Source organism: Aythya marila, assembly GCF_965140915.1.
Source record: "Aythya marila genome assembly, chromosome: 15".
Classification (NCBI taxonomy): domain Eukaryota; kingdom Metazoa; phylum Chordata; class Aves; order Anseriformes; family Anatidae; genus Aythya; species Aythya marila.
The window spans coordinates 5,735,921-5,759,116 of record NC_139056.1 but is presented as its reverse complement, the minus strand read 5'-3'; the positions used below and the strand labels follow the sequence as shown (position 1 = coordinate 5,759,116).

At 55.4% G+C, this 23,196-nt stretch overlaps 4 protein-coding genes across 6 annotated transcripts in view; all 4 read left to right on the top strand.

Moving 5' to 3' along the window:
- Window positions 1–12,635, top strand: part of XPO6 (exportin 6) — a 52,599-nt gene extending 39,964 nt beyond the window's left edge. For both annotated transcript variants that reach the window (XM_082772227.1, XM_082772226.1), the window contains exons 15-24: window positions 1,504–1,648; window positions 2,307–2,453; window positions 3,231–3,420; window positions 4,601–4,756; window positions 6,037–6,151; window positions 6,297–6,468; window positions 6,910–7,071; window positions 9,524–9,622; window positions 10,745–10,975; window positions 11,914–12,635. In XM_082772227.1, coding sequence (XP_082628353.1) covers window positions 1,504–1,648; window positions 2,307–2,453; window positions 3,231–3,420; window positions 4,601–4,756; window positions 6,037–6,151; window positions 6,297–6,468; window positions 6,910–7,071; window positions 9,524–9,622; window positions 10,745–10,975; window positions 11,914–12,015 — 1,519 coding nt within the window. In that variant the 3' untranslated portion in view covers window positions 12,016–12,635. The remainder of the gene's footprint in view (window positions 1–1,503; window positions 1,649–2,306; window positions 2,454–3,230; window positions 3,421–4,600; window positions 4,757–6,036; window positions 6,152–6,296; window positions 6,469–6,909; window positions 7,072–9,523; window positions 9,623–10,744; window positions 10,976–11,913) is intronic.
- A 2,031-nt stretch (window positions 12,636–14,666) lies between these two features.
- Window positions 14,667–16,264, top strand: NME4 (NME/NM23 nucleoside diphosphate kinase 4). Its single transcript, XM_082772919.1, has 5 exons — window positions 14,667–14,803; window positions 15,477–15,607; window positions 15,712–15,813; window positions 15,886–15,998; window positions 16,073–16,264. The coding sequence occupies exons 1-5, from the start codon at window positions 14,716–14,718 to the stop codon at window positions 16,191–16,193; spliced, it is 555 nt and encodes a 184-aa protein (XP_082629045.1). The 5' UTR covers window positions 14,667–14,715; the 3' UTR covers window positions 16,194–16,264.
- A 753-nt stretch (window positions 16,265–17,017) lies between these two features.
- On the top strand, window positions 17,018–21,316 carry DECR2 (2,4-dienoyl-CoA reductase 2). 2 transcript variants are annotated; one of them, XM_082772881.1, is made up of 9 exons: window positions 17,018–17,155; window positions 17,252–17,320; window positions 17,658–17,709; window positions 18,728–18,863; window positions 19,080–19,204; window positions 19,612–19,705; window positions 19,995–20,099; window positions 20,243–20,431; window positions 21,033–21,316. In XM_082772881.1, the coding sequence occupies exons 1-9, from the start codon at window positions 17,058–17,060 to the stop codon at window positions 21,065–21,067; spliced, it is 903 nt and encodes a 300-aa protein (XP_082629007.1). In that variant the 5' UTR covers window positions 17,018–17,057; the 3' UTR covers window positions 21,068–21,316. The 2 variants fall into 2 exon arrangements, with proteins under 2 accessions (XP_082629007.1, XP_082629008.1); XM_082772882.1 differs by having other exon boundaries at window positions 20,243–20,460.
- Window positions 21,317–22,047: 731 nt separating this feature from the next.
- Window positions 22,048–22,862, top strand: LOC309884005 (uncharacterized protein; the record flags this gene model as incomplete). The annotated part of the gene is made up of 2 exons (XM_082772616.1): window positions 22,048–22,539; window positions 22,806–22,862. 2 exons carry the CDS (start codon window positions 22,048–22,050, stop codon window positions 22,809–22,811), a joined length of 498 nt encoding a protein of 165 aa, XP_082628742.1. The 3' UTR covers window positions 22,812–22,862.
- Between the last annotated feature and the right edge of the window lie 334 nt (window positions 22,863–23,196).

The following is a 23,196-nucleotide window of genomic DNA, read 5'->3' as shown; positions in this document are numbered from 1 at the left end:
GCTTTTAAACGTGTCAAGTGCTTGTTCTTCCTTCTGATTGTACATATAGGAGCTTCCTGAAAACCCACAGTGGGCTGGATTTCTCCTATTAATTCGAGTTACTGGAACTGAGTTTTATGCAGATAGTGTTCCTTTACTTCTCTTTCTTGTTTAAAGTAGCTCGGGAGGCTTTTTTTGTGATTTGTTAGATAGGGGTTTTTGTCCTTCCCTCTTGAGTCCAACGTCCTTGAATGAAAATGTCCTTGAAGAAAATTGAGATCCATTTTCTAATGGGAGGCTAAAAAAAGGTACATTGTCATATATTTGGAGGACACCTGTCTGATCCCCAAAGCATCATCCTGACTCAAAAAAAAAAAAAAAAAAAAAGTGAAATGGCACTCTACCAAAAGTATAATTATAAGGTATAATTATAGTCAGCCTCCCAAATGATGATTGATAATTTGACCTTATCAGTTTGTACTGTTGGTTTAACACTACTGCTCAGTGGACAAGTCCAGTTATAGCACACCTTTAAATATGCCTTGAATGTACAAGGTCCAGGACAAAAAATAATTTAGGTCACGTAACAATCACAAGGAATGCATCTGTTCTCATGTAGTGGAAGAATGGGAAAGAGACAAATATACGAAGGCTGGGGGGCATGGGAGGGGGAGAAAGATATCAAGGAAAAGAGCTGATTCAGGAATGAAAGCCTTCACCCTGCTATTAAAATTGTGAAAATACTTCCCTATTTTTGCCCACTGTGCATAACCCCACTGGACTTGCTGACAAATCGTGTGTTCAGGAGGTGGTTGATGCAGACCTGGAAGCTGCCTGCCAGAGATGACTGAGATCTTAAATGTAGCCGCTGTGGTGGGGATGTGTACACATGGGAGGATCTTTGTTTTTGGAGGGAATATCAACATTCATGGACTCTTTTCATTAAAATCTGCAGCACAGGGATTTGTTGTGTAGGGCACTTGCAATTGGGCAGTGTGTTAGAGACTGGTGACCATGTGTGACGAGATGCCCAAAAATTTCTAAAGGTAATTGCATTGTCCCCTCTTCCTGCTAATCGAGTGGGCACGTGGAATGAATTCTGTGCTGCAAGGTTAGGGAATATGGGAAGTGCTTGCAGGAGTACCTGAGACTAGGTTGTCATGGCACTTGTCATCCTGCAGTCTCCGCTGGTGTGAATTAGTGGTTGCTTTCCCTTTTGTGCCCATTGCTGTGTGGGGCTGGGAAGTCTGCAGAATCAAACGCTGCTACGTATTGCTCTTAAATTTAGTAAGAGATGAGAACCTTCTGAACCTAAACAGGTTGCAAATCTCTTCAGATGGCTAAATATGATGGGAAAGAGTTCTGACAAGAAGTAGGGATGCCATTCTGCAGTCCTAACCTAATGCTCACTGGCACAACAATCCTCCCAAGGCAGGGTAATACAGCTTCAGGCAGGACAAGCGGCTGTCCCGCTCGTGTGCGTGCTGCACGTGTGTCTCTGACTCTTGTTCTCCTCCTCCATAGCCACGCGCAGTCCCTGGCAGCACTGCAGGCCTACTCGCATTGGCTCGCACAGTTCTACAGCGAAGTTCACCGGCAGAACCCGGAGCAGTTCATCTCTCTCGTCTCCACCGCTCTGGAGGCAATCACACCCCTCATCAGCTCTAAGGTCAGTGCTGCACCAGGGGCTGGGGCTGGGTGGCCACAGAGAGCAGGGGGCTCTTGAGCCATGGTGTGGTTTGTTCAGGTGTTGAGCAGCCTGTTCTGGACCACACTGTGGCTCCATGCGAGGGCTGATGTGCCTGCCAAAGCCACAGCAAAGGTCTCGTGCAAGGCTGAGAGTAAGAACAACACTGAATAATAGCACCACGGGGCAGGGCAAGCTAATACAAGAGTAAGCAACTTACAGACACATCAGGTCAGATGCATGATTTTATAGCTTGAAAGCAGGGAAGTATTTTTTCCACAGTATTAAGAGCAATGACCTGTGTTCTGATTGGTAAATAAATAGATCAGATCAGTTCTGTGATTTTTACTTGGAAGGGACCTACAGAAATTGTGAAGTTCACCTGTGCCCGATCACTTCAGGGCTAACTAATTGTTAAAGCATGTTATTAAGGACGTTATCCAAGTGCCTCTTCAACACTGACGGGCATGGAGTATCAACCACCTTTCTAGGAAAGCTGTTCCAGTGTTTGACCACCTTCACAATAAAGGAATATATAAACTATTTTGCTTTCAAAACCTGGTAACAACAACTCGGTGTGCTGTCACCTGTGCCACACCGCGTGGCTCTGGGCAGCCTGACCACGTGCCCCCTCTTGCAGGTGCAGGAGAAGCTGCTGCTGTCTGCGTGCCACCTCCTAGTCTCTTTAGCCACCACAGTGCGACCGGTGTTCTTGATCAGCATCCCTGCAGTACAGAAGGTGTTCAACAGGATCACAGACACTTCTGCTCAGCGGCTTCCTGATAAGGTGATTTTTGTCTGAGACGTGAAGAAATGTAGTAGTGTCCTTGGGATGCTCTGCCTCAGTTACTGTCAGGAAGTATAACCTACAGTGGGGAGGGAGGGGACAGCAGTTCTGTGTGTTGTGTATATCCAGGAAACAGTGACAGTTTGTCAACAGTTCTCTATTTCAAGCAACAGCATAAGGAAAAAACAAACACAGTTGCAACTCTTAGATCTTGTTCCTTTCTCATTTGCCAAGACAGTCCCTGACTGCCTTGCCTTTGCATACTGGCATGTTGATTCTGACATATGGAAGGGGTTTTCTGTGCAACTTGTTAGCATTCCCCATATCTCACTCCTAATTACTTTTTGTATTACAAAAATACTGAAAAGTGCCAGCAGAGGTTGGGTTACTATTTTTTTTTGTATTGTGCAATAGCACGGAGGTATAAAGTGCTGCGTAAGCGTGCACGCTTGCTGTGAAAACCAGACTCAGAGCAATGAAAGTGGCATCATCTCTGTTTTAGCTATGTAAAGAATAGAGGTGTCCTGTTGTACAGGAGGCTGGACAGCGCCGGGAGCTGGTTCCATCTCTTAGGACACGGAGCTTTGCTTCTCTTGCAGAGCTGCTGGTTTTCACTTGGGCTCAGCTTTTGCTGTTGAACTCTTTCCTCAAATAGCGAGCGTTGCTGGATGTCTCGGACAATTGTAAAACATCAGTTTAGGATTGTGCTCTAGTAAAATAAAGTGAGTAGCAAACACCAAAATCTTTTCTCTTTGCTTAATGCCTCATTGCCTTTAGGCCCAGGTGTTGGTGTGCAGAGCGCTGTCGAACGTGTTGTTGCTGCCCTGGCCAAATCTTCCAGAGAGCGAACAGCAGTGGGCAGTTCGCTCCACCAACCATGCCAGCCTGATCTCTGCCCTCACGAGGGAATACCGCCAATTAAAATCCAACGCCATCTTGCCACAGAGGAAAGTGCAGATGGAGGACAGTAAGTACAAAGTTCCTTAGCGTGTGCTGTCCTCTTACAGATACAGTGCAAACTGCTGATGGGAGTCATTAAGCTGGTTTTTTGATAATTATTTTAGCTGAGAAACTGTTTAGAGGAGGACAGGAAAGGAGCAATGAGTTTCTTCTTCATAAGAGACACTTCTCTGTGTGTGTAAAGGGCTCTTTCACCCCTGGCTGCCAGTAAGCTGTCCCATCAAAGTGCTGTCTTCCTCAGTTGTTCTGGCAAAAAGGTATCAAGTTTGTAATAAAAACTTGAATAGTAATGATTGTGTTGGGAATGCTGAACCACCTAATAATTGTACTACCATACGACTTTCTACAGTACTAGAAACGTTGATTGGAGGCAGTGTTAATGAAGATTATGGTTTTAAAACTTAAAGGGGAAAATAAGAATTTAATCTAGACTTCGGGAAGTCCTGTAGAGGTGTACATATGTAGGAGGAGAGCTCTGAAATGATGCAGTCCAGGGACCTTTCGAAGCTATTCTATCTGTTTTGAAACTGGTTTTGGGTATGTCTTGTCTTTTTTTTTTTTTTTTTCTTTTTTTGACGAGTCACTTGTTTATAAGTATTCTCTCACAGCTTCTGACAAACTGACATGCTGGTAAGCTCTGTGCAGGAAGAGAGGAAGTGTGGGAGGGGGTTGTTTGTGCCTCACAAAAAGAATATCAGCTGACTGTTCACGTGGTTTTGAACTAATCCTATTCAGTTCTCCCAATGTTTGGGTTGGTTTGTACAGTGATTTTGTACGATGACTCCAGTCATTACTTTCAGAAACGGAAATCTGCAGGATATTTTCCTATCATAATGTGCTTCTAATTTCTTGAGCAGTATTTACTGGGTTGAAAATAATATTCAAAGCTCCCTTCAGTCCCTACACCTTGCACTCATTTTGCACTCGAGCAATGGATGCATCTGTAGGGCAGTAAGCCCGTATAATTTAAGAAAGCAACTTGCCACAGGTACTTAACTGAATCTGTTTAAACCTTTAAAATGTGAATGTGCATTGGGAATGTCTCTGACTCCAACCTGAGCTTGGTGTATACACTGCCTTACATAGTGTTCTAGGTACTGTGTGTGTGTGTGAACTTGATTTCTCTTCATTTTTTGCCTCCAAGTAGTTTTGACATATCAGGAAGTATCACTTCTCTGATTTTGCAGCCAAAGTGATCATCCATCAGACACTCAGCGTGTTAGAAGATATTGTGGAAAGTATCTCTGGAGAATCCACCAAGTCTCGACAGATCTGTTATCAGTCGCTGCAAGAATCCGTGCAGGTCTCACTAGCCCTCTTCCCAGCTTTCATTCATCAGTCAGGTATAACCATAGGACGGGCTTTAATGCTGTGAGTAGCTTTATGACCTACCAATAACATCCCAAGTCCATCAGCCTAGATCTTGGTGTTCATGTGAAGTGTGTGGGCTTGCTGTGCCAAAGTGTAATGTGAGTCTTCACTGCTGGGTGGGCTGGGCTGATTCAGAACAGGAAAGGGAGATCTTCTGTCATCTAGAACACGGTCATGAAGGCTTGTCACACTTCCAGAAGGTGGAGATGCCCTGTGTTGCCTTCAGCAGCGAACAGGAATGGAGCTATTCATGAGCACCCAAAAAAGAGCTTTAAAATACTCTGTCTGGCTACCTTTGTCACTTATTTTCTGTCTGGAAGATTGAAGACGAAGGGAAGTAGCTCTCATTAAACTTGATCAAAAGATTATTTTTACTACCACTGTAAAGGAGAGGCAGAGATGTAACCAGAACCATGGCTTGGCCATGTTGTGGCCAGCTACTTACGTTTTCTATCACATCAGCATAGCCTGTATGCCCAGGACTGTGGTAGTTTTATGAAGAGCCAAGCACTCCAAAAAAACTTTTGGAGCTAGGTGGGATTTTCTCAGAGAAGCAGCCCTCTGGGGAGGCAAAACAAAGAACTAGAGGATCCAAGACAGCACGATGCTGTGACTCGAGTGAATTGCTGTTTTCAGTTGCATGAGGCTGCTCGCCTGTTCTGTGTTGGCTGTAAGAGGCTGTATGAAGTAGGACAGGAGCAGTTACAGCTGACCTTGGCTATTCAATAGAGCATGTCGAGATTGAGAGAATTTGCAGCCGACTGCACCAGCATGAAAATTACTTCTGAAGTCAGAAGGATCTTGTCAGTTCCTGGAAAAAATAGAAATAAAAAAGATTCTGTCTCCTGGCCACCCCAAGCTGTATAGCTGTGTTGGATTTCCTTGTATTTCCTGTTAACCCTGTCCATGCAACGAACAACTGGAGGTCAGCCCAGGCCATTGCAAGAGCTTTCTCCAAGCAGTCTGTGTAGGCAGACCGGACAGAGGGCCCTTGCTGGTAGTATTGTATTTGTTCTGAGTTGTTTGGTGCTGGCTGAGCTTGTCCCTGATGGTCTTCGGAAGTGTATGGACAATCTTTAAGCTCTGTAGCAGTACCAGCTGTTGGTTTCAGTTTCTAGTAGCAACACCGCTGCTATATGTCCAGGAATAAATGGGGTTCCCTGTACAGGAGGAGGGAGATCTCACATAAGACTACTTGATGTACTTGAATGTTGCCATAACACATTCATGTGGCTCTCCTCTTCTATCTTAGACGTGACGGATGAGATGCTGAGCTTCTTCCTCACTTTGTTTCAAGGACTGAGGGTGCAGATGGGAGTGCCTTTCACTGAGCAGATCATACAGACCTTCCTAAATATGTTCACCAGGTATTGTCATGTATTGGTCGCTTTTCCTTTACCCTCAGGATGATTTATCTTGAGCAGCCTAAAGATAAAGCCTTCTAAATTGAATGAGCATGCAGATTTCGGGACGTGTTCCTGTACAACAACCTCTTTTTTCCTGTTATTTTAGAGAGCAGTTGGCCGAGAGCATCCTCCATGAGGGCAGCACTGGCTGTCGGGTGGTGGAGAAGTTCCTGAAAATCCTGCAGGTGGTGGTACAAGAGCCAGGCCAAGTGTTCAAGCCGTTTCTACCCAGCGTCATCTCACTGTGCATGGAGCAGGTCTACCCCATCATTGCGGAGGTAGGACTGTTCTCACCAGGTGAAGGAAGAAGGGGAAGGGAAGGCATTGCTGGGGGTGCAGGAGCAATGAAGTTTTTCTGATTTCCAGGAGCTGAAATGTCAGTCCCTATCAGGGAGAGTTGGGTGACTAGACAGTAGGAATTGGGAGCAGCGTGGGTGGAGGATTTTGTCAGGAGTTGTTAGACGATAAAATTACAGACGTGCTCAAAGCAGGAGGTAAAACTCAAAACCGAATGATGTGTTCCTAGCATGATCCAACAGTTGCTGAGTTCAACGCCTTCCTTAGAAGGAAATACTTTGCTCTGGTACCTTGGCTGCAAAGCACGACCCGGAGTGGCCACCAGGCAGGGTGCTGGTAGCAGTGGGACCCAGGGGATAAATGGGATTCCAGCACAGGAGCCTGCTTAGGCTTAGAGTTGTTTGTTTTTTCTTTCCTCCTAGCGCTCATCTCCTGATGTGAAAGCAGAGTTGTTCGAGCTGCTTTTCCGGGTCCTCCACCATAATTGGCGGTACTTCTTCAAGTCTAGTGTTTTGGCCAGTGTCCAAAGAGGAGTAGCAGAGGAGCAGATGGAGAACGAAGCACAGTTCAGTGCCATTATGCAGGTAACTGTCACTGTTGTCTAAGCTCCCATTCTGTAATGCAGTGTGTGCTGCTTGCAGCAGCACGTTCAACATGTGGCTGATTGGGATTAGACAAAATCCTGACTGGGATTAGACAAAGTCTTGTGTGAGGTCTTGTGTAGGACTGCTAAAAATCAAAGCAGAGCTGACTTGCTGATCTGCTCATGGGACACAATGCCTCAGTTAACACTTCCTCACTGCTGCTAATTCCTTCCCAGGCCTACATCCTTCATCTGGACCTAAAATATTACTGGTGCTGACCCATTTGCTTTTTTTACAAGTCTTATAGTTTAGTATTAGGACAAATTACTGCTGCAGGAAAGTTTTCCTGAGACCAAGATGTCCTCTAGTTTTATATGGAGTCATAGAATGGTTTGGGTTGGAAGGGGCCCTTAAAGACTACCCCCTGCCATAAGCAGGGACATCTCTCACCAGATCAGGTTGCTCAAACCCCACTCAACCTGACTCTGAATAGCCCCCCACAATGGGGCAACCACAGCTTCTCTGGGTAACTTGTTCTGGTGTCTCCCCACCCTCATCATGAAAAATGTCTAGTCCAAATTGACCTCCTTTCAATTTAAAACCACTGCCCCTTGTCCTGTCAGTACAGGCCCTAGTAAAGTCTTCCTCCATCTTTCTAATAAGCCCCCTTTATATATTGAAATATATAAACGTGAACATATGTATGTTCATATATGAACTTGATCTATATTGTTCCATTGAATCTGGTAGGGAAAGGTCATTGGGTAATCCTGTAATCCTGAGGAGCAGGGAAGGCAGAGGCAGTATGCCAGCACATGTACAATGAGCACCAGTCGTCTCAGGCTGGGGAATAAAAAAAATCAGCCTTCTAATCGGCCTGTTACAGACCACCTGGTATGGAGCCCTTCACTTGCAGCTTGCAGCAATGCAAACAGAAGCACACTTGCACCATGCTCTGGAAGCTCAGAGCAGAGCTTGCTAGTCAGAGGGCGATGAATGCTGGAGTGCACGGCCACGTGCTTGGGCTTCAGGAGGGAGGGCTCTTTGCAGAGCCTGTCCTGGAGCGCTTGTGGAGGCTCAGTCCCTTCTGATGTACACGTGAAGAGGGAGCTCTTGCACTATGACATGACATATATTGGTATTTTTCTCTGGGCTTCCCTTATCTTAGTACCTTTGACGTGAATGAGGCCTGAGCTGGTCCCTGTGCAGAGCTGCCCAAGCATCTTTTCCTCTTGTAGCAGCGTGACACTTCCAAACTTGCCTCAGTGTCTTGGCGTGTTGGGTTTTTTTCTTTTCTTTTTTTTTGGAGTGTGTGTATATAGGGAGGCATTTACATGATAATTTCAGTATGAGCTGCAGCTGGGTGACAGTACTGGACTAGTTTTACTACTTGGCTGCTGTTGTTTTGGTGCTGGGCTTCAATGTTCTGTAAATGCAAGAACAGACAGAATTTTGTTTCAGATGTTACTGGGTACTATTGTGCTGCTCTCCACAGGAGGTCTAAGTTCAGATCTAGCTCAGTCTTGAAAGGATTTGAAAGGGTCGTTTTTGTCCATCTAATAATAAATGGCTAATATCACAGAATCATTCAGGTTGGAAAAGACCTCTAAGATCATCCAGTCCAACTTTAACCTCGTGCTAAAGTTCACCACTAAACCATGGTACTGAGCTCTAAATCTGCACATTTTTTGAAGACCTCCAGGGATGGTGACTCAACCACTTCCCTGAGCAGCCTGTTCCAATGCTGCACAACTTTTTCAGTAAAGAAATTTCTCCTAATATCAATCCTAAACCTCCCCTGGTGCAACTTGAGGCCATTTCCACTCCTCTTATCACTTGGTGAATGAACACCAGTAAGAAGGAGTGCTCTTCTCTTCTGGATGTCTTGGAGTAGCAACTACTAAAATTCTCCTGCCTACCTCTGCTCATCTCTAGTGTTTCAAAGGAGCTTGGGGTGTTTAAGATTTTTATCCCAGAGTTTGTGCAGGCCTACCAGACACTTCAGTGGAGTCCAGCAGACTTTGTTCCTAGGCTCTTCCTGTTTCTGTAATGCCCAGGTCAGCCTCCCAGCTCCCATCTCTAACATCTTTCTAACTTGGTGCAGTAGCATGGTCAACGCATCTGCCAGTCACCTTGCTCTCTAGGCTGAGATTGAGAGCAAAACCAGTCTGTTAGGGCTTTGTGTATGCTCACCATGGTACCCGTGGGGTTTCTTCTCCTGGGAAATCTCACCAGAAGATCCCTTCCCACCCACCTCTGGGTACAGTGAACCACTTGTGCATAAGCAGCAGAAGCCCTGGTTGTTAGCACGTGTCTCAAACACTGACATGGCATTTCCAGAGGAGATCTGTAAATTGGTTTAGGGTGATGTTGGGGTGAAAGTGTTGTTCTGCCTGGCAGGTTTGATGTTTATGGTATCAGTCCCCTCACTTCAATTCTCCTTTGTTCATAGGCATTTGGCCAGTCCTTCCTGCAACCTGACATTCACCTATTCAAGCAGAATCTCTTCTACTTGGAGACACTCAACACCAAGCAGAAGCTGTACCACAAGGTAGGTCCGAGTTGACCAGTGCCATTCTGAGACTTGCGCAGCAGGGAATTAAATCACAGCGAAGGAAGCTGTGCTAGGCAAGGTGCAGTTAAAGGCTAGGGCTTCCCAGTCCAAGGGGGCTGGAAGCTGTTTTGTGATAGTGGGAAGCTGTCTTTCAAACTTTCAGATGGTTCACAAACTGATGGTCAGGGTCTGGGGGCTTGTTTACTGCATCCTTTGCTGTGATTACGATGAGGATGTTGCTGGTCAGAGTGGCACTGCCACCTCCCTGATACTGCTGCGCTGGGCACAGGAGGGATCCCAACATTTGCTAGTCAAAGCAAGCCTTGTGACCATGAAGGAAAGCAAAGAACACACAGTAATGGGGCGATTTGTCTGAGGGAGTAAAATTGGTGGACCAAGTAGATCATCACTGAGACAGTGGCAGTGTCTCTGCATCATTCTTGCCTGGGGCAGCAGCAGGGTGTTCAGCATTTGCAGTTGGATCACCGTAAGGTGGTTGTCCATTGCTGTCAGGTAGGATCCAGCCTCCAAACCCTCTAATTTAGGCTTGTTAGCGGCTGTCATGAAGAATTCGAGTTGCAGTCCAGGTTCTAACCCTTCTGGTTAGCCTGTGAAGGCAGAGCTTTCAGGTTTGCATCTGTGGTCACAACTCAAGGACAGTCCATCATGTTAACAGCTGCCTGTTGCAGACTTTCAGGCAGGCAGCTAGCCAGATTCCCTAGGAACTCTGGCCGCTTTCAGGAGCGCTGGGCAGGGCTAACGTTGGCAGGGACTTAAATGGGCTTTGATGCAGTTTCCTAAAATGCCAGTGTTTAAAACTTGAACTGGATGTGAGGTAAGCGTGGCCAAATTGACGGTTAATTTCGAAGCAGATATCCATCTAGTTTGTTGTAGCCATTTGTGCTTTTGGCATGGCTCAGACTGGAAAATGGTCTCTGTGCTCACAAGAGCTTGCAGAGCTCGCTGGTAGCTCAGAAGCTGCTGGTGTTGGAGTGACCCGATGCAGCCATGGTCTGACCTCTGAAGTTTGCGCTTCTGAGGCTGCTGCTCTGGTGCCTCGAGTGGGAGGAGGGCTGCTGGTGTGAAGTTGCCTAACTGTGTCCTCCTCTCGCTGTGCAGAAGATCTTCCGGACAACCATGCTGTTCCAGTTCGTGAATGTGCTCCTTCAGGTGCTTGTCCACAAGTCGCACGACCTGTTGCAGGAGGAGATCGGCATCGCCACCTATAACATGGCCTCAGTGGACTTTGATGGCTTCTACTCAGCCTTTCTCCCTGAGTTCCTGGCCAGTTGTGATGGTGTGGACTCGAACCAGAAAAACGTGCTGGGAAGGAATTTCAAAATGGACCGGGTAAGAAGGGGAGGTGCTGCAGAGGAGTGCAAATGTTCCCTGGATGGGCAATGTTCTCGCTGAGTGTGCTGGTAGACAGCCACAGGCTTCTCAGAGCAGTGGCCTGAGGCAGTCAGTACCCCTTTTGTTGCAAACGTTTCCACAGGCAGCAATGCCTAGCCTAGGATTTTTCACACTGGGTAGGGAAGTTGCCATCTCATCTCTTGGACTGCCTTATTCTGTGGGAATTGGGGAATATGTTCCCTAGGGGGGAGTAGGCTGACATTTGCTAGAGTGGGACCTTCAGATCCTTGCCAAAATCTTGCTGCAGCTGCTAGCCAGATGTTTGAGGGTTACAAGTGACGACAACAATGGAGTAGCTGCAAGTGAGGGAGGCTGTAAGTTCCCTGCAGAACATCACGGCAGAGCGGCCAGCTCGTGGTTTCAATCTGCTGAAGCTTGGTTGTCTGCTTGCTGCTTCTCCCATGGGAGTTGTTGGGGATTCGAGACCGGGTTTAAGGGTAGGAGAGGAGCTTTGAGAGGATTGTTGAACTTCTAGTAGGCGACTGCTCTTCCGGAAAACCAGCCCTTGTCAGGGGTTTGCGGGACACAAGAGCCTTGGCAGGAGCACACAGAACAGTTGCCGCTGCAGATGGCGGTGTCGTGACTGTTCGTGTTGTGCCTGAGTGCACTGCGAGGAGCCCGTGCCACGAACACAGCCTGGTTCTCTGCAGTCAGCTCCCTGGAGCTGCCCCGGAGCAGTGTCTGTTCCCTGTACGTAGGTTGCAGAAACTCAGGTTTCCTGGGCTCAGACACTGGAGGAAGTAGTCTGCTAATCTCTTGTATGAAAACACACGTGGGTGTTTGGCCCTCCCGGTGCCTTTCTGTTCTCTGCTGGCTTACGGTGCTCGTGGGTACGGTTATTGCTGCATTACAACGTGCTGTTTGATCTCTTCCAGGATCTGCCGTCGTTTACCCAGAATGTGCACAGACTGGTGAATGACCTGCGCTACTACAGACTCTGCAATGACAGTTTGCCCCCTGGAACTGTGAAACTATAGTTACTGCACTGGACTCGTGTTTTGATCACTGTAGGGAACGGATCCGTGTTTCGTTTTGCCACCACCTTCTCTCCTCCCTGGTTTTGTCAGTACTGCAGGACACGGTGTCTTGCAGGTGGGCACATCTTCTTGGATTCATGCACCACGCTTCCTCCTTCCCTCCCAGCCCAAAGGCCCCCAGCTGGAGTCAGCACTGTCTGCAGGATGTGTCTTAACGCCCAACCGCAGGGCATCTCAGCTGTACGGAGAGTCCTCTCGCCGGGGTTTTGTTCGACTAACGTAGCACTTTGTTGCGTCTGGAGATATCTGTGGAGTTGTCTTGAGAGATCTTGTGCGTATCAATCATGAGGCAGAAGCGCCAAAGACTACTTCAGACATTCGTACCTTCGTGTCATTCCACCTTCCTGCCCCTGCCCAGCTCTCGGAGGAGGAGACTTGTGATGTTGGGACTGTTTTGGCACTTCTGTCACTCCCTTTGTTTTTTAAATTGCCTTGAAAACCTCCCTGCTGTTTGTGGGGATTAGAGACATTTTGTTTTTTTTAAACGTTTTCTCATCATTCCATTGTGATACTAAAACAACATGCTTAATGGAAATAAAGTGCTTACTTTGTTGTTTTAAGTAACTTCTAATTTATTTCAGTTTCCAGGCAGGCCTGCCACTGAGCCCTTCTGCAGCAAGGCGTGTTTCATGCTGCAGGCAGGGATCTGCAGCCCCTACCTGCGGTGGAGCCAGAGGACTCCTGCAGGAAGAAAATCCTGCTCAAGAAAAAAAAAAAAAAGCTCAAGAGCTGCCCGCAGGAAGAAAATCTCCTGATGCCAGGAGGGTTGTGTCGCAGGACGCCTGAGCTGAAGGCCAGCCGCTGGCCAGTGACCTGGCGCTGGTACTGGAGCATAACGCTAAAATCCCAGTCCCCGTTCAAACTGGACTGGATTTTGTGGGGCTTGTGAAGCCTCTGATCATGCAGCTGGGAGCCACTTGTCCCTGCGGTGCTCTCATCAGGTAGCCAGAGCAGAGCATTAAAATGGTTTTATTCCTCTGCTGATTTTTCTTTGCAGCTCCAAGAGCAGGTTCAGCCAGGGCTGTGTGGTGGGAATAGCTCCTGTCCTTGTGCAGTTGTTCAGATCAGTGTGTTTTCTCCCCAAAACGTTCACAGACGTGGACAGGAAGTGAGATGGCCGCGTGTGGGCAGCTGGAAGCTCTCGGGGGGGAGGCGAAACATGGGGAGCACTCGCTCCACAGTTCCTTTAGTTCTGTTAAAACCATTTTGCAATGCCCACGTTGGCTGTTGGGAGATGTTTGGATAACCTGTGTACAGATGGAGCCATGCGCCCAGGCTGCCTGCACTGGGGCTGTTTTGTTTGTGGGCTTTGTACCCTGCAGTGAGTGGCTGGGAAGATGCAGGTGAACCAAATCCCACCTGCTTGGGGACGTGTGCCCCCAGGCCCTGTAACAGGAGGCTGTGAACATTTGCAGAAGTCCTCAAGGGGGTGTGAAGAGCAGCCCAGTGAGGTTAACTGAGGTCTGCAGTCCTGCTACAGTACCGGAGAGGTTTTGTGCATCCTCTCACTGCTTCTGAAAGTCCTCTTGTGTGGAGAAACTTGGGGAGGGCATGGCTGCTGCTTGTCCTGCTGGAGCTCTGTGGGTTCGGGTGTTCCTGCAGTCCCTGTAGGTCCCTGCTGCAAGCTGGGGCTGCGGTGGGAAGGGGCAGCCGGGGGGCTTCGATCTGCTCCCAGCACGGTGCTCTGGGCTGCTGCTGCTTTCTTGCAAAACCTTTTGGATCGTGGCTGTTTGCTGACAGAGGGTGAAAGTGCGTGTTTTTCCCTGGCTGGGCAACTGATCAAGGGCAGCAGCTGGAAGGGAGCCAAAGCCCAGGTTAGAACCTGCGAGCCCCTCTGCTAAAAACTGCTGCTCCTCTGCTGGTCACCTTAAGATCTTAGTCCAACTTCCACACTGCTCTGTGGATAAAGACAAAAATGCCCCCTCCTTGCCTCTAGCAGCACGCTGGGGTTGAGGTTCAGTGAGAGGTGGATCCCCTGTCCCCTCAGCTCCCCTACCGCTGTCCCTGCTTTAGCGAGGTGCTGAGGAGCTGCTGCTGTCCCCGTGTGTCCCAAAGGCAGCGGGCTGTGGGGCTGGCATCCAGCTGTGCTGTCTCATTGCCTCCATTCCCCAGGGTGAGGAGCAGGAGGACACCAAGGCCTTGCGCTGGGGCAGGGGAGCACCCGGCCCTGTGTGTTGGGCGCTTGCTGAGTAAATGCCACGGTAAATGTCTGCGTGTATCTGCATTAATCTTACCCAAAGCATCTCCTTCCTCTGTGCCAGAGCAAGGGGATACAAGAGCAAGGGGATTCCAGGGTGAGGCTCCCAGCCAGCCTCCCCGGGGCCTGCCAGCTCTCATGGGCGCATCAGGGGCTTGCTTTGGGTGCGCTGGGTGTAGAGGGACCTCAGTGGGGGCTGCCCCTATCACCCCCTCCGTGTGTGCTGGGGGCTGCCCCAGGCTTTGCAGCTCTCCTGAGCCCTTTGCAGTGCTTGCTTGGTGCCTCTGCTCCCTGCAGGTCCCAGGGCAGGGCCCCTGCGAGGGGGGGGCTCCCTGCGGCGGCTGCTTTAAGGGGAGGGCCGGGAGGGCCGAGCCGGCCCCTGCCGGGCGTTTAAAGCCTCCAGCCGGGCTGCCGAGGCCAACTCCGAGCCGCCCGCCCCGGCCATGGGCTCCCTGGGGCGCTGCCTGGCCCGGGGCCTGCTGCGGGGGCAGCTCGGCCTCCCCCTCGGGCCCCCCCGCTGCTACGGCTCCGGTGAGACCTGGCCCCGGCCAGCCCCAGGGCCCCCGACCCCGTCCCTTTCCCCCCCAGCCACCCCGTCCCTTCCCCACCCTGCCCCTGGGGACCCCGTCCCCTCCTGGTGCCCCCCGGGTTGGTGCTGGGGGCTCCTGACCCCGACCCCTGGGTGCTGAGCATGGGGCTGGCGGTGGCTCCTCCGGTGTCCCCAGGGCCAGCTCGGGGCTGTCCTGCTCTGCCCTTGGGGGACAGGCATGGAGCGTCCCCTATAACCTCGGGGCTTGCTTGGCTTCGCATCCCCTTTTGCTTTCCTGGCTCCTGCCTTGCTGCAGCGGGATGCTCGCTGCCCCTGCGGCCTCATGCCCTCCTCACCCTGCTCCTGCCTGTGCCTTCCCCTGCTGCGTGGCTCTGGCATGGGCTGGGGGTGACGGTGACAGCCGTGCGTGGCCCTGCCACCAGCCAAAACCAGGGCAAACCCATCCCACACTGGGACCAAGCGGTGCTGGACGCATCCCCAGCACTCATCACGGCATCGCTGCATGTCCTTTGGGCCTGTGGTTGCAGCCACCCAGGCGCTGCTGATGGAGGGGACATCGCAGGGCCCACGGCGACAGGGATAGGAAAGGGGACAAGGCTGGGTTTGTGGGAGCAGCGGGGTGGCCGTGGCTCAGCGTCCCCGTGCCCCCCGTAGCCCCCCCGGAGCTGCGGGAGCAGACGCTGGTGCTGGTGAAGCCGGACGCGGTGCAGCGGCGGCTGGTGGGCGATGTCATCCGGCGCTTCGAGCGGCGCGGGTTCAAGCTGGTGGCCATGAAGCTGCTCCAGGTACCCGTCCCTAAGCTGTGCCCCCCCGGGGGACCCCACACTGTGGGGATGGACGCGGGTGGCACCCACCAGGTGTCCCCGCCGTCACCCTGCGGTGCCGTCAGGCGGACCGGGGCCTCCTGGACAAGCACTACCAGCAGCTGCGGCAGAAGCCCTTCTACCCCGCGCTCCTCTCCTACATGACCTCAGGGCCGCTGGTGGCCATGGTGAGCACCCAGCCCTCGTCCCCCCCTCGGCCTTTTTGGGGCCGTGGAGCTCAGGCGTCCCCTGTCCCGCAGGTGTGGGAGGGCTACAACGTGGTCCGCTCCACGCGGGCCATGGTGGGGGACACCAACTCGGCACAGGCGGCGGCGGGGACCATCCGGGGGGACTTCAGCATGCACGTCAGCAGGTAGGGGGGGGCGTGTGGGGACGGGGACGGCACGGGACCCCCGCGGCCACGTCCCCGTCCCCATCCCCGCGCAGGAACGTGGTGCACGCCAGCGACTCGGTGGAGACGGCGCTGCGGGAGATCGGCTTCTGGTTCCAGCAGGACGAGCTGGTGGCCTGGGAGAGCAGCGACCGCGACTACACCTACGGGCCCTAGGGACAGCCACCAGGACGCTGCCTCCCCCCATCCCCATCCCATTAAAACCCAGTGCCTCCAGCACGGCTCTGCTCTGGTCAATTCTATCGTGGGGCACGGGGATGTCATGGGGAAGCTCTGGGGGGCACCGGGTTGACCCCACGGTGTGCTGAATGGCAGTGGGGTGGCAGTGGCCGGCACTGGGAGGGCACTGGAAGTCACTGGGCGTTAGTGGGAAGCTCTGGAAGGTGTTGAGATGCTGCCAAGAAGTGCTGGGTGGCTCTGGTGGCAACGGGTGGCACTGAGCTGTCAGCGGGAGGCAGCGGGGTGACACTGGGGTGCAAGGACACGGCACTGGGACGGCTCTGGAGGTTACTGGGACAGTGCTGGGGGGGCACTGGAGGGTCCGTGGGGACAGCGGGGCACTGGGAGGGACTGGAGGGGACTGGGAGGGTGGGAGCAGGGGCTCTGAGAGGCACTGGGAGGGGCTGGGCCGTCACTGGGAGCACTGGGACAGGGGCACTGGGAAGGGCCGGGCCGTCACTGGGAGCACTGGGAGAGGGGCACTGGGAGCACTGGGACAGGGGCACTGGGAGCACTGGGCGGTGCTGTGGGCCCCCGCTCCAGCCCCGCTCCGTTGCCAGGCGACGCCCGCCCGGGGGCGCATGCGCCGAGGTTGGGACTGGCGGGCGGTGGCAAGGCAAAAAAAAAAAAAACTACAACTCCCGGCATGCCCCGCGGGGAGCCGCCCGCACCACACCCGCGGTGCGCGGAGCTGCAGCTACCCGGAACTACAACTCCCAGCAGGCTTTGCGGCGGCGGGGGGACTACATCTCCCGGCAGGCCGCGGGGCCGGGGGGCAGAGCGGGGCCGTGAGGGGCCGCCATGGCGCAGGGCGCCGCCGCCTCCCGGCCGCCGGGGGACGTGGAGGCCGACGAGTGCCTGCGGGAATACCGGCACCTCTGCAGCCCCGACATCCTGGCGTGAGTGAGCGCCCGGCGGGCCGGGGGCGGCCCCGGGGCACGGCTCTGACTCCCCCGCCCCGCTCCGTGTTCCCCCCCCCCCCCCCCCCTTTACAGGGGCCAGGTGGCCTTCATCACCGGCGGCGGCTCCGGCATCGGCTTCCGCATCGCCGAGATCTTCATGAGGTGAGATCGCCGTGAGACCCCCGCCTTGTGTCCCCTGACCCGCCCTATATCCCTGGACCCCCCCTTTAGTCGCCTGACCCCGCCTTGTGTCCCCTGACCACCGCCCTTTATCCCCCCGACCCCCTCTTGTGTCTCCCGACTCCCCCTTTAGTCCCTTGACCCCCCCCTTTAGCCCCCTGATGCCCCCCTTTGTATCCCCTGACCTTCCCCTTGTGTCCCCTGACCTCCTGTTAAGTCCCCTGACTTCCCCTCGTGTTCCCCGACCCCCCCCTTGTGTCCCCTGACCCCCTCTTTATTCCCCCGCCCCCCCCCCAGCCACCTCTCCCTTCTGTTCCAGGCACGGCTGCCGCACTGTCATCGCCAGCAGGAGCCTGCAGCGGGTGTCAGAGGTGAGTGCAGGGCACAGGGAGAGCCACGGACCCCACAGACCCACCCGGGTGCCCTGCGTGGGGCTGGGGGCAGCCCAGGGGGCGAGGGGCTGGTTGCAGCTCCTCTTCCTCCCCACTGGCTCCTGAGCTGCCTCAGCTGGGAGTGAGCTGTGCAGTTGCTGCGTGTTTCACTGAAACACAGCAAAGATTCACATCGGGACTTAGGAGTGAGCTGGTGTGAGCCTCCCGGAGGTGGTTAGTGCCATCATTTCACATCCCCTCGTGCTCATATGCCAGAAAACAAGCTGCAGAGCTCAGAAACTTCAGTGCTGAGGGAATGGAGCCTGCTGAGCGCACGGGGACTGCTTTCCCAGGGTCTTGACCCTCGGTGGGCGTGCTTGGCAGCTGGGGCTCTAAACTTCTCAGAGAACAGCCCGACGAGGCCATGCAGGCACTCAGGACGTTGCTGGGTGTTGTGCGGGGCTCTGGCTGGGTCCTACCCCGTGCTCCACGTCCTGGGCTGCTGAGGAGAGGCGAGCTCCTTGCAGGAGGGGCTCCAGGCAGCTGCTGGGCAACAGAGCTGCCCCTTCTGCCTCGCAGACAGAGCCCCTGGTGCCTGCTGGTCAGCATTTGCCCTTTCACCTCCTGATGCTTCGGATCTAAAGGTTGCTTTTGTCAGAACCCCGCTGGGGTCCGACCTTTGTACTCGCCCTGCAGAGATCTTGCTCGGGACGCGCTGTGTGCAATCACCGGGGAGGTTGCTGGGCTTAGTGAGTCCTGGGGCAAAACGTGCAGGAGCTTTCCCTGGCTCCCCCAGCTTCCCCGCACTGGGGCAGGGCTCTCCCCTGCCCCAGGGTTGTGTTTTTTTGTTCTAAACGCTCTGGCTGTGCTGGCTGGTGGGGTGCAGCCGGTTCTAGGAGGGGATGTGGCACGTGTCCGTGCGGGCAGTGCCTGTGTTTGCTGTGCACTGCGAGGGCTGGGTCTGACCTTCTCTGAAGAGCAGAGTCCCGGAAAGAATTGTGCTTCTCCTTCCTTCCAGGCCTCAAAAAAGCTGGTGGCAGCCACGGGGCAGCAATGCCTGCCCCTGGCCATAGACGTCAGGCAGCCTCAAACCATCGTGGCTGCGGTGGACGAGGCGCTGAGAGAGTTCAAGCGCATCGACATCCTGGTTAACGGTGAGCTGCCGGGGCTGGGGAGGGGAAGGCTGGCACGTGGGCTGCGTCTGCTGCCTCTGTCCTACTGCTCTGCTCCAGGAGCAGCCGGGCAGTGACGGTGCGAGGCCCTGAGAGCAGCACAGAGGGGATGCTCCCAGAGCACTGCGCCCCCAGAAGTCCCCGAGCTGCCCGATGTTTACTGGCCCCGTGCTGACCGAGCCCCCGCCTTGTTCCTAGGTGCTGCGGGGAATTTCCTGTGCCCAGCCAGCGCCCTGTCCTTCAACGCCTTCAAAACCGTGATGGATATCGACACGCTGGGCACCTTCAACACCTCCAAAGTCCTCTTCGAGAAATATTTCCGGGTAAGTGGCTTCTGGTAAGCGGGGGAGTTGCACAAACCCACTTGGGAGACGCTCAGGGAAGCGTACCAGGCTCTGTACCCGCAGGGCTGCGCCGTCCTCAAACCCACCCTGCTCGAATCCCGTTCCCTTTTGGGGACTGCAGCCCCTGTGCGAAGCAGGAGCCGTGCTCCCGATCCTGCCAGTCCCCAGCCACGGGGCTTCGACTTGAGCAGCACCTTCCTGTGCTCTGCCACCTGCCTGGGAAGAAGTAAATCTTCTGCCCCTCTGCTTTCCCCTGGCCATCACCTGCACCTCCAACCTCTCAGTGAGGCCCGGGGGTGTGTTAGCAGCACGGAGGTGGCTGTGCCCACCCTCCGAGCCCCCTGTGCTGCCCCCTGACTAACACCACATCTTCTTTCCCTCCCCAGGACCACGGTGGGGTCATCGTTAACATCACGGCCACCCTGGGCTACCGAGGGCAGGCTCTCCAGGTGCACGCCGGCACTGCCAAGGCCGCTATAGGTACCTGAACCTCCCCGCTGGGGCTCTGCAAGCTGCCTGGGGCCAGTAAGGAAGCTGCTTCTCCCTGGATATCGGGGTGGGAAAATCTCTTTGTAGGGGGGGTGGATAAGAAGCGGTGTGGGTGCTTTTAGGGCTGATGTGTTTGGGTTTGGGGTGAGGCTCTTCTCTCACCTGGGCGTGTTCCTCCAGGGCCCTTTGCTCTTGGCCGGTCTCCCCGGCTTATTGTCCCCACGACAGCTGCAGGAATGGCTTTGTTCTCCGTGCCTCATCCCTCTTGTGCTCTTTCCAGACGCCATGACCCGTCACCTTGCTGTGGAGTGGGGTCCCAACAACATCCGAGTCAACAGCCTGGCTCCGGGCCCCGTCACGGGCACCGAGGGCTTCCGCCGCCTGGGTAAGGCCCCGGGGCTGCTGCCTCTGCCCGCGAGGGGAACGCCAAAGCCTGCCCGTGCCACGCAGCTCACGGGGCTGCCAGATGGAGTGGGGATGGCCGAGAGGTCCTGTGCGTGTGGCTGACCCCTTTCTCCCATCGCTCAGGTGGAAAATTTGCCGAAGAATCCAGGCGGTTTGACACCATCCCCCTTCACCGCGCGGGGAACAAGACGGAGATCGCCCACAGCGCCCTGTACCTGGCGAGCCCCCTCTCCTCCTACGTGACGGGCACCACCCTGGTGGTGGACGGCGGGAGCTGGCTCACCTCTGCCAACGACTTCCCCGCCTTGCTGGGTATTGCTTCATCCTCTGCTAAGCTCTAGGTGACGTGCCTTTCCCCCTCGCTGGGATTAGGGCAGGGCTCCTGGCACAAAAACCCTCTTGCCCCGTGGCGCAGAGGCACGGCTGCCGCACCGGCGGGCATCCTGCTGCCTTTTTCACCTGCCTTGGTCCTGTTCTGCCGGGCTCTGCTCCTGCTGAGGCTGCTGCCGTGCAGGCTGGGGGCGCTGGGCTCAAACTGGGGGCGCTGGGCTCAAACTGGGGGTGCTGGGCTCGAGCAGCGGGCTCTGAGCGCTCCCCAGCACCGGGACCGCAGGAGATGCCACGCGGCGTGCTAGGCCCATGGCTGTGAGTTGCCACGCAGCGTGAGGAGCCTGGGGGAGGACAAAACTTGCTGTTTTTTTCCCCTCCGAGCCCGTGGGTGACGTGGTTTCTTCTTCCTGCTGGGGGACGCTCCTCAGGGGGTCTCCAAGTGTCCCCCGAAGCAGGACAGCGCTCGGCTCCTGGCAGCCCCTTTCTTCCTTGCTGGGGACCAGGGTTGGTTTTTTTTTTGGGGGAGGGGGCTCTCCCACCTGCCTCCTCCTGCTGTCCTCCCAACCTCCCCGCTCTCTTGCAGATTTCTGGGCTGCGGGAGCGAACCCAAATCCCTGACGGACGGCCTGGGACCGACCCACGGACAGAACCCGACCCAACGCTGCTGCCCCGCGACGTCTTGGGGTGGCAGCGAGCACCGGGGGTGCTGCTGGGGGCACGGGCTCAGCCTCGGCGCTCTCGGGGGCACGCTGGGAGCGAATCCCAGCGGGTTTGGGGTCGCCCCGAGCCCCATGGGGCTGTCCCGGAGCTGGGCTGTGAGCGGGTTGCTCCTTCCCCCAAACCCCCAATAAAGGATTTCTCTGCGGAGCCCTGCCTTCTCCTCCTCTGTGCACCCCTGTGGGCTGAGCCGTGCTGGGGATCCCCCCGAGCAGGCAGGGGGTGGCCTCGGGGGTGCCCCGCTGCCCTTTGACATTTTGGGATTTCGGGTTTTGGGATTTTGGGGTTTTGAGTTTTTTTAACCTAAATCCTTTCTCCTAGCCCTAGGTTTACCCAGCCCTCTCCAGCTGCCGGGCGGTGCTCACACTCCTCCTCCCGCCTCCTGGCCGAGGGAGCTGGGCTGGTCTTTTGGGGCGAAAAAAGGCCGATTCGGGGCCGAGACTGCAGGCGGGCGTCGTGCTGCGGCCCCACGTGCGCGCGCGGCCCCTTTAAGGCCGGCCGGGAGCCGGGGCGGGCGGGGACGCGAAACCACCGGATGACGTCACCGCCCGGCCGGCCGCTGCGGCGCTGGGATAAATCCCGCGGTTCTCCGCCGCCTGCCCCGGCTGCGGCGGCGCGGGCGGGCTCACGGAGGCGGGGCCGGGCCGGGCCGGGCCGTAGCGAGCGGAGCCGCCCCGGGGAGGGCGGGGGGGACCCGGAGCCGCCTCGCACAAAGCCGGGAGCGGGCGGAGCCGCCGGCAGCGCGGAGCTCCCGGCCGCGATGTGAGGGGGGCGATGGCCGCGGGGCATGGCCGAGCTGCGGGGAGCCGCCGGGCACGGGCAGGGGCAGGGGCAGGGGCAGGGGCAGGCAGCAGCCGGGCGGAGGCGGCCGCGGGGTGAGCATGGAGCCGCCAACGGGGGACCGGGACCGCCCCGGGCTGCGGGGGGACGAGCCGGAGCCGGAGCCGGGGCTGGAACCGGAATCGGAACCGGAATCGGAGCCAGAACCGGAGCTGGAGCTGGATGCGGAGCCAGAACCGGGAGTGGAACCGGAGCCAGAACCTGAGCTGGAACCGGAGCCAGAACTGGAACCAGAACCAGGAGTGGAACCGGATCCAGAACTGGAGCTGGAACTGGAGCCGGATCCAGAACCGGAGCCAGAACTGGAGCTGGAACCGGAGCTGGATCCAGAACCGGAGCCAGGAGCAGCCCCCTGGGCACCTGAGCCCACCGCGGGGACGCCGCCGTGGGCAGCCCCGGAGCAGTGCCCGGGGGGCAGCCCCGAGGCCTCTCCTCGCCTCCGCCCCGTCTTTGACGCCCTCGACCGCGACGGCGACGGCTTCGTGCGGGTGGAGGAGTTCGTCCAGTTCGCCAAGGCCTACGGGGCCGAGCAGGTGAGGCCGGGGCGCTCCTGGGGCCGGGGAGGTTCCCCCAAAATGGGGGCCGCCTGCCAGGTCCCGGCCTCCCTTTACACCTCGCTCGAGGCCCCACGAGGTGTGGGGTGGCCGTGACCGGTCCTCAAGGAGCCCCGGGGGGGCAGTGAAGGCAGCACCCACCTCGCTGCCACCCCGGTGGGCACGGAGAGGACCGGGAGAAGCCGGTGGCCCCACTGGGCCCCCTGTGCTGCAGGGAGCCAGCACCTCCCATCCTCATCCTACAGGAATAAACCACCCGGGTCCAGCCCTCGGCGCCTCCATCACGCCAGGCCCCCCGAAATCCTGCCTGGGTGCCGTGCTGGGCACGGGGCTGCTCGCTTATCGCAGGCCTGATGGTCCTCAATATGCTTTTTTTTTTTTCATTTATTTTTTTTCCCTTCTTTCTGCTGCTTTGCAGCGCGGTGAGCCGGCGTTCCCCTGCAGCAGCTCAGGCGCGGTGTAATCGGAGGCTGCCTGGTGTGACCCAAAATGGAGAGAGCTCCCGCAGCTCGCCCGGGGATGGGGATGAATTTGCGGCGGCTCTGTACGTCGGCCCGTGCTGCTGCTGCTGCCACAAAGCCCTGCGTAAAATAGATTTATTTAAGGCGTGCAGGCAGCCTCGGGAAGCCGCTGTGC

What these genes read in the sequence shown, in the direction of transcription:
- NME4 (XM_082772919.1), top strand. Translation starts at nt 14,716, where the DNA reads ATGGGCTCCCTGGGGCGCTGCCTGGCCCGGGGCCTGCTGCGGGGGCAG. An exon ending in TGGCCATGAAGCTGCTCCAG is followed by an intron (nt 15,608 to 15,711) that starts GTACCCGTCCCT and finishes CGGTGCCGTCAG; the next exon opens with GCGGACCGGGGCCTCCTGGA. An exon ending in CAGGGCCGCTGGTGGCCATG is followed by an intron (nt 15,814 to 15,885) that starts GTGAGCACCCAG and finishes CCTGTCCCGCAG; the next exon opens with GTGTGGGAGGGCTACAACGT.
- DECR2 (XM_082772881.1), top strand. Translation starts at nt 17,058, where the DNA reads ATGGCGCAGGGCGCCGCCGCCTCCCGGCCGCCGGGGGACGTGGAGGCC. An exon ending in TCTTCGAGAAATATTTCCGG is followed by an intron (nt 19,205 to 19,611) that starts GTAAGTGGCTTC and finishes TTCCCTCCCCAG; the next exon opens with GACCACGGTGGGGTCATCGT. An exon ending in CACTGCCAAGGCCGCTATAG is followed by an intron (nt 19,706 to 19,994) that starts GTACCTGAACCT and finishes TGCTCTTTCCAG; the next exon opens with ACGCCATGACCCGTCACCTT.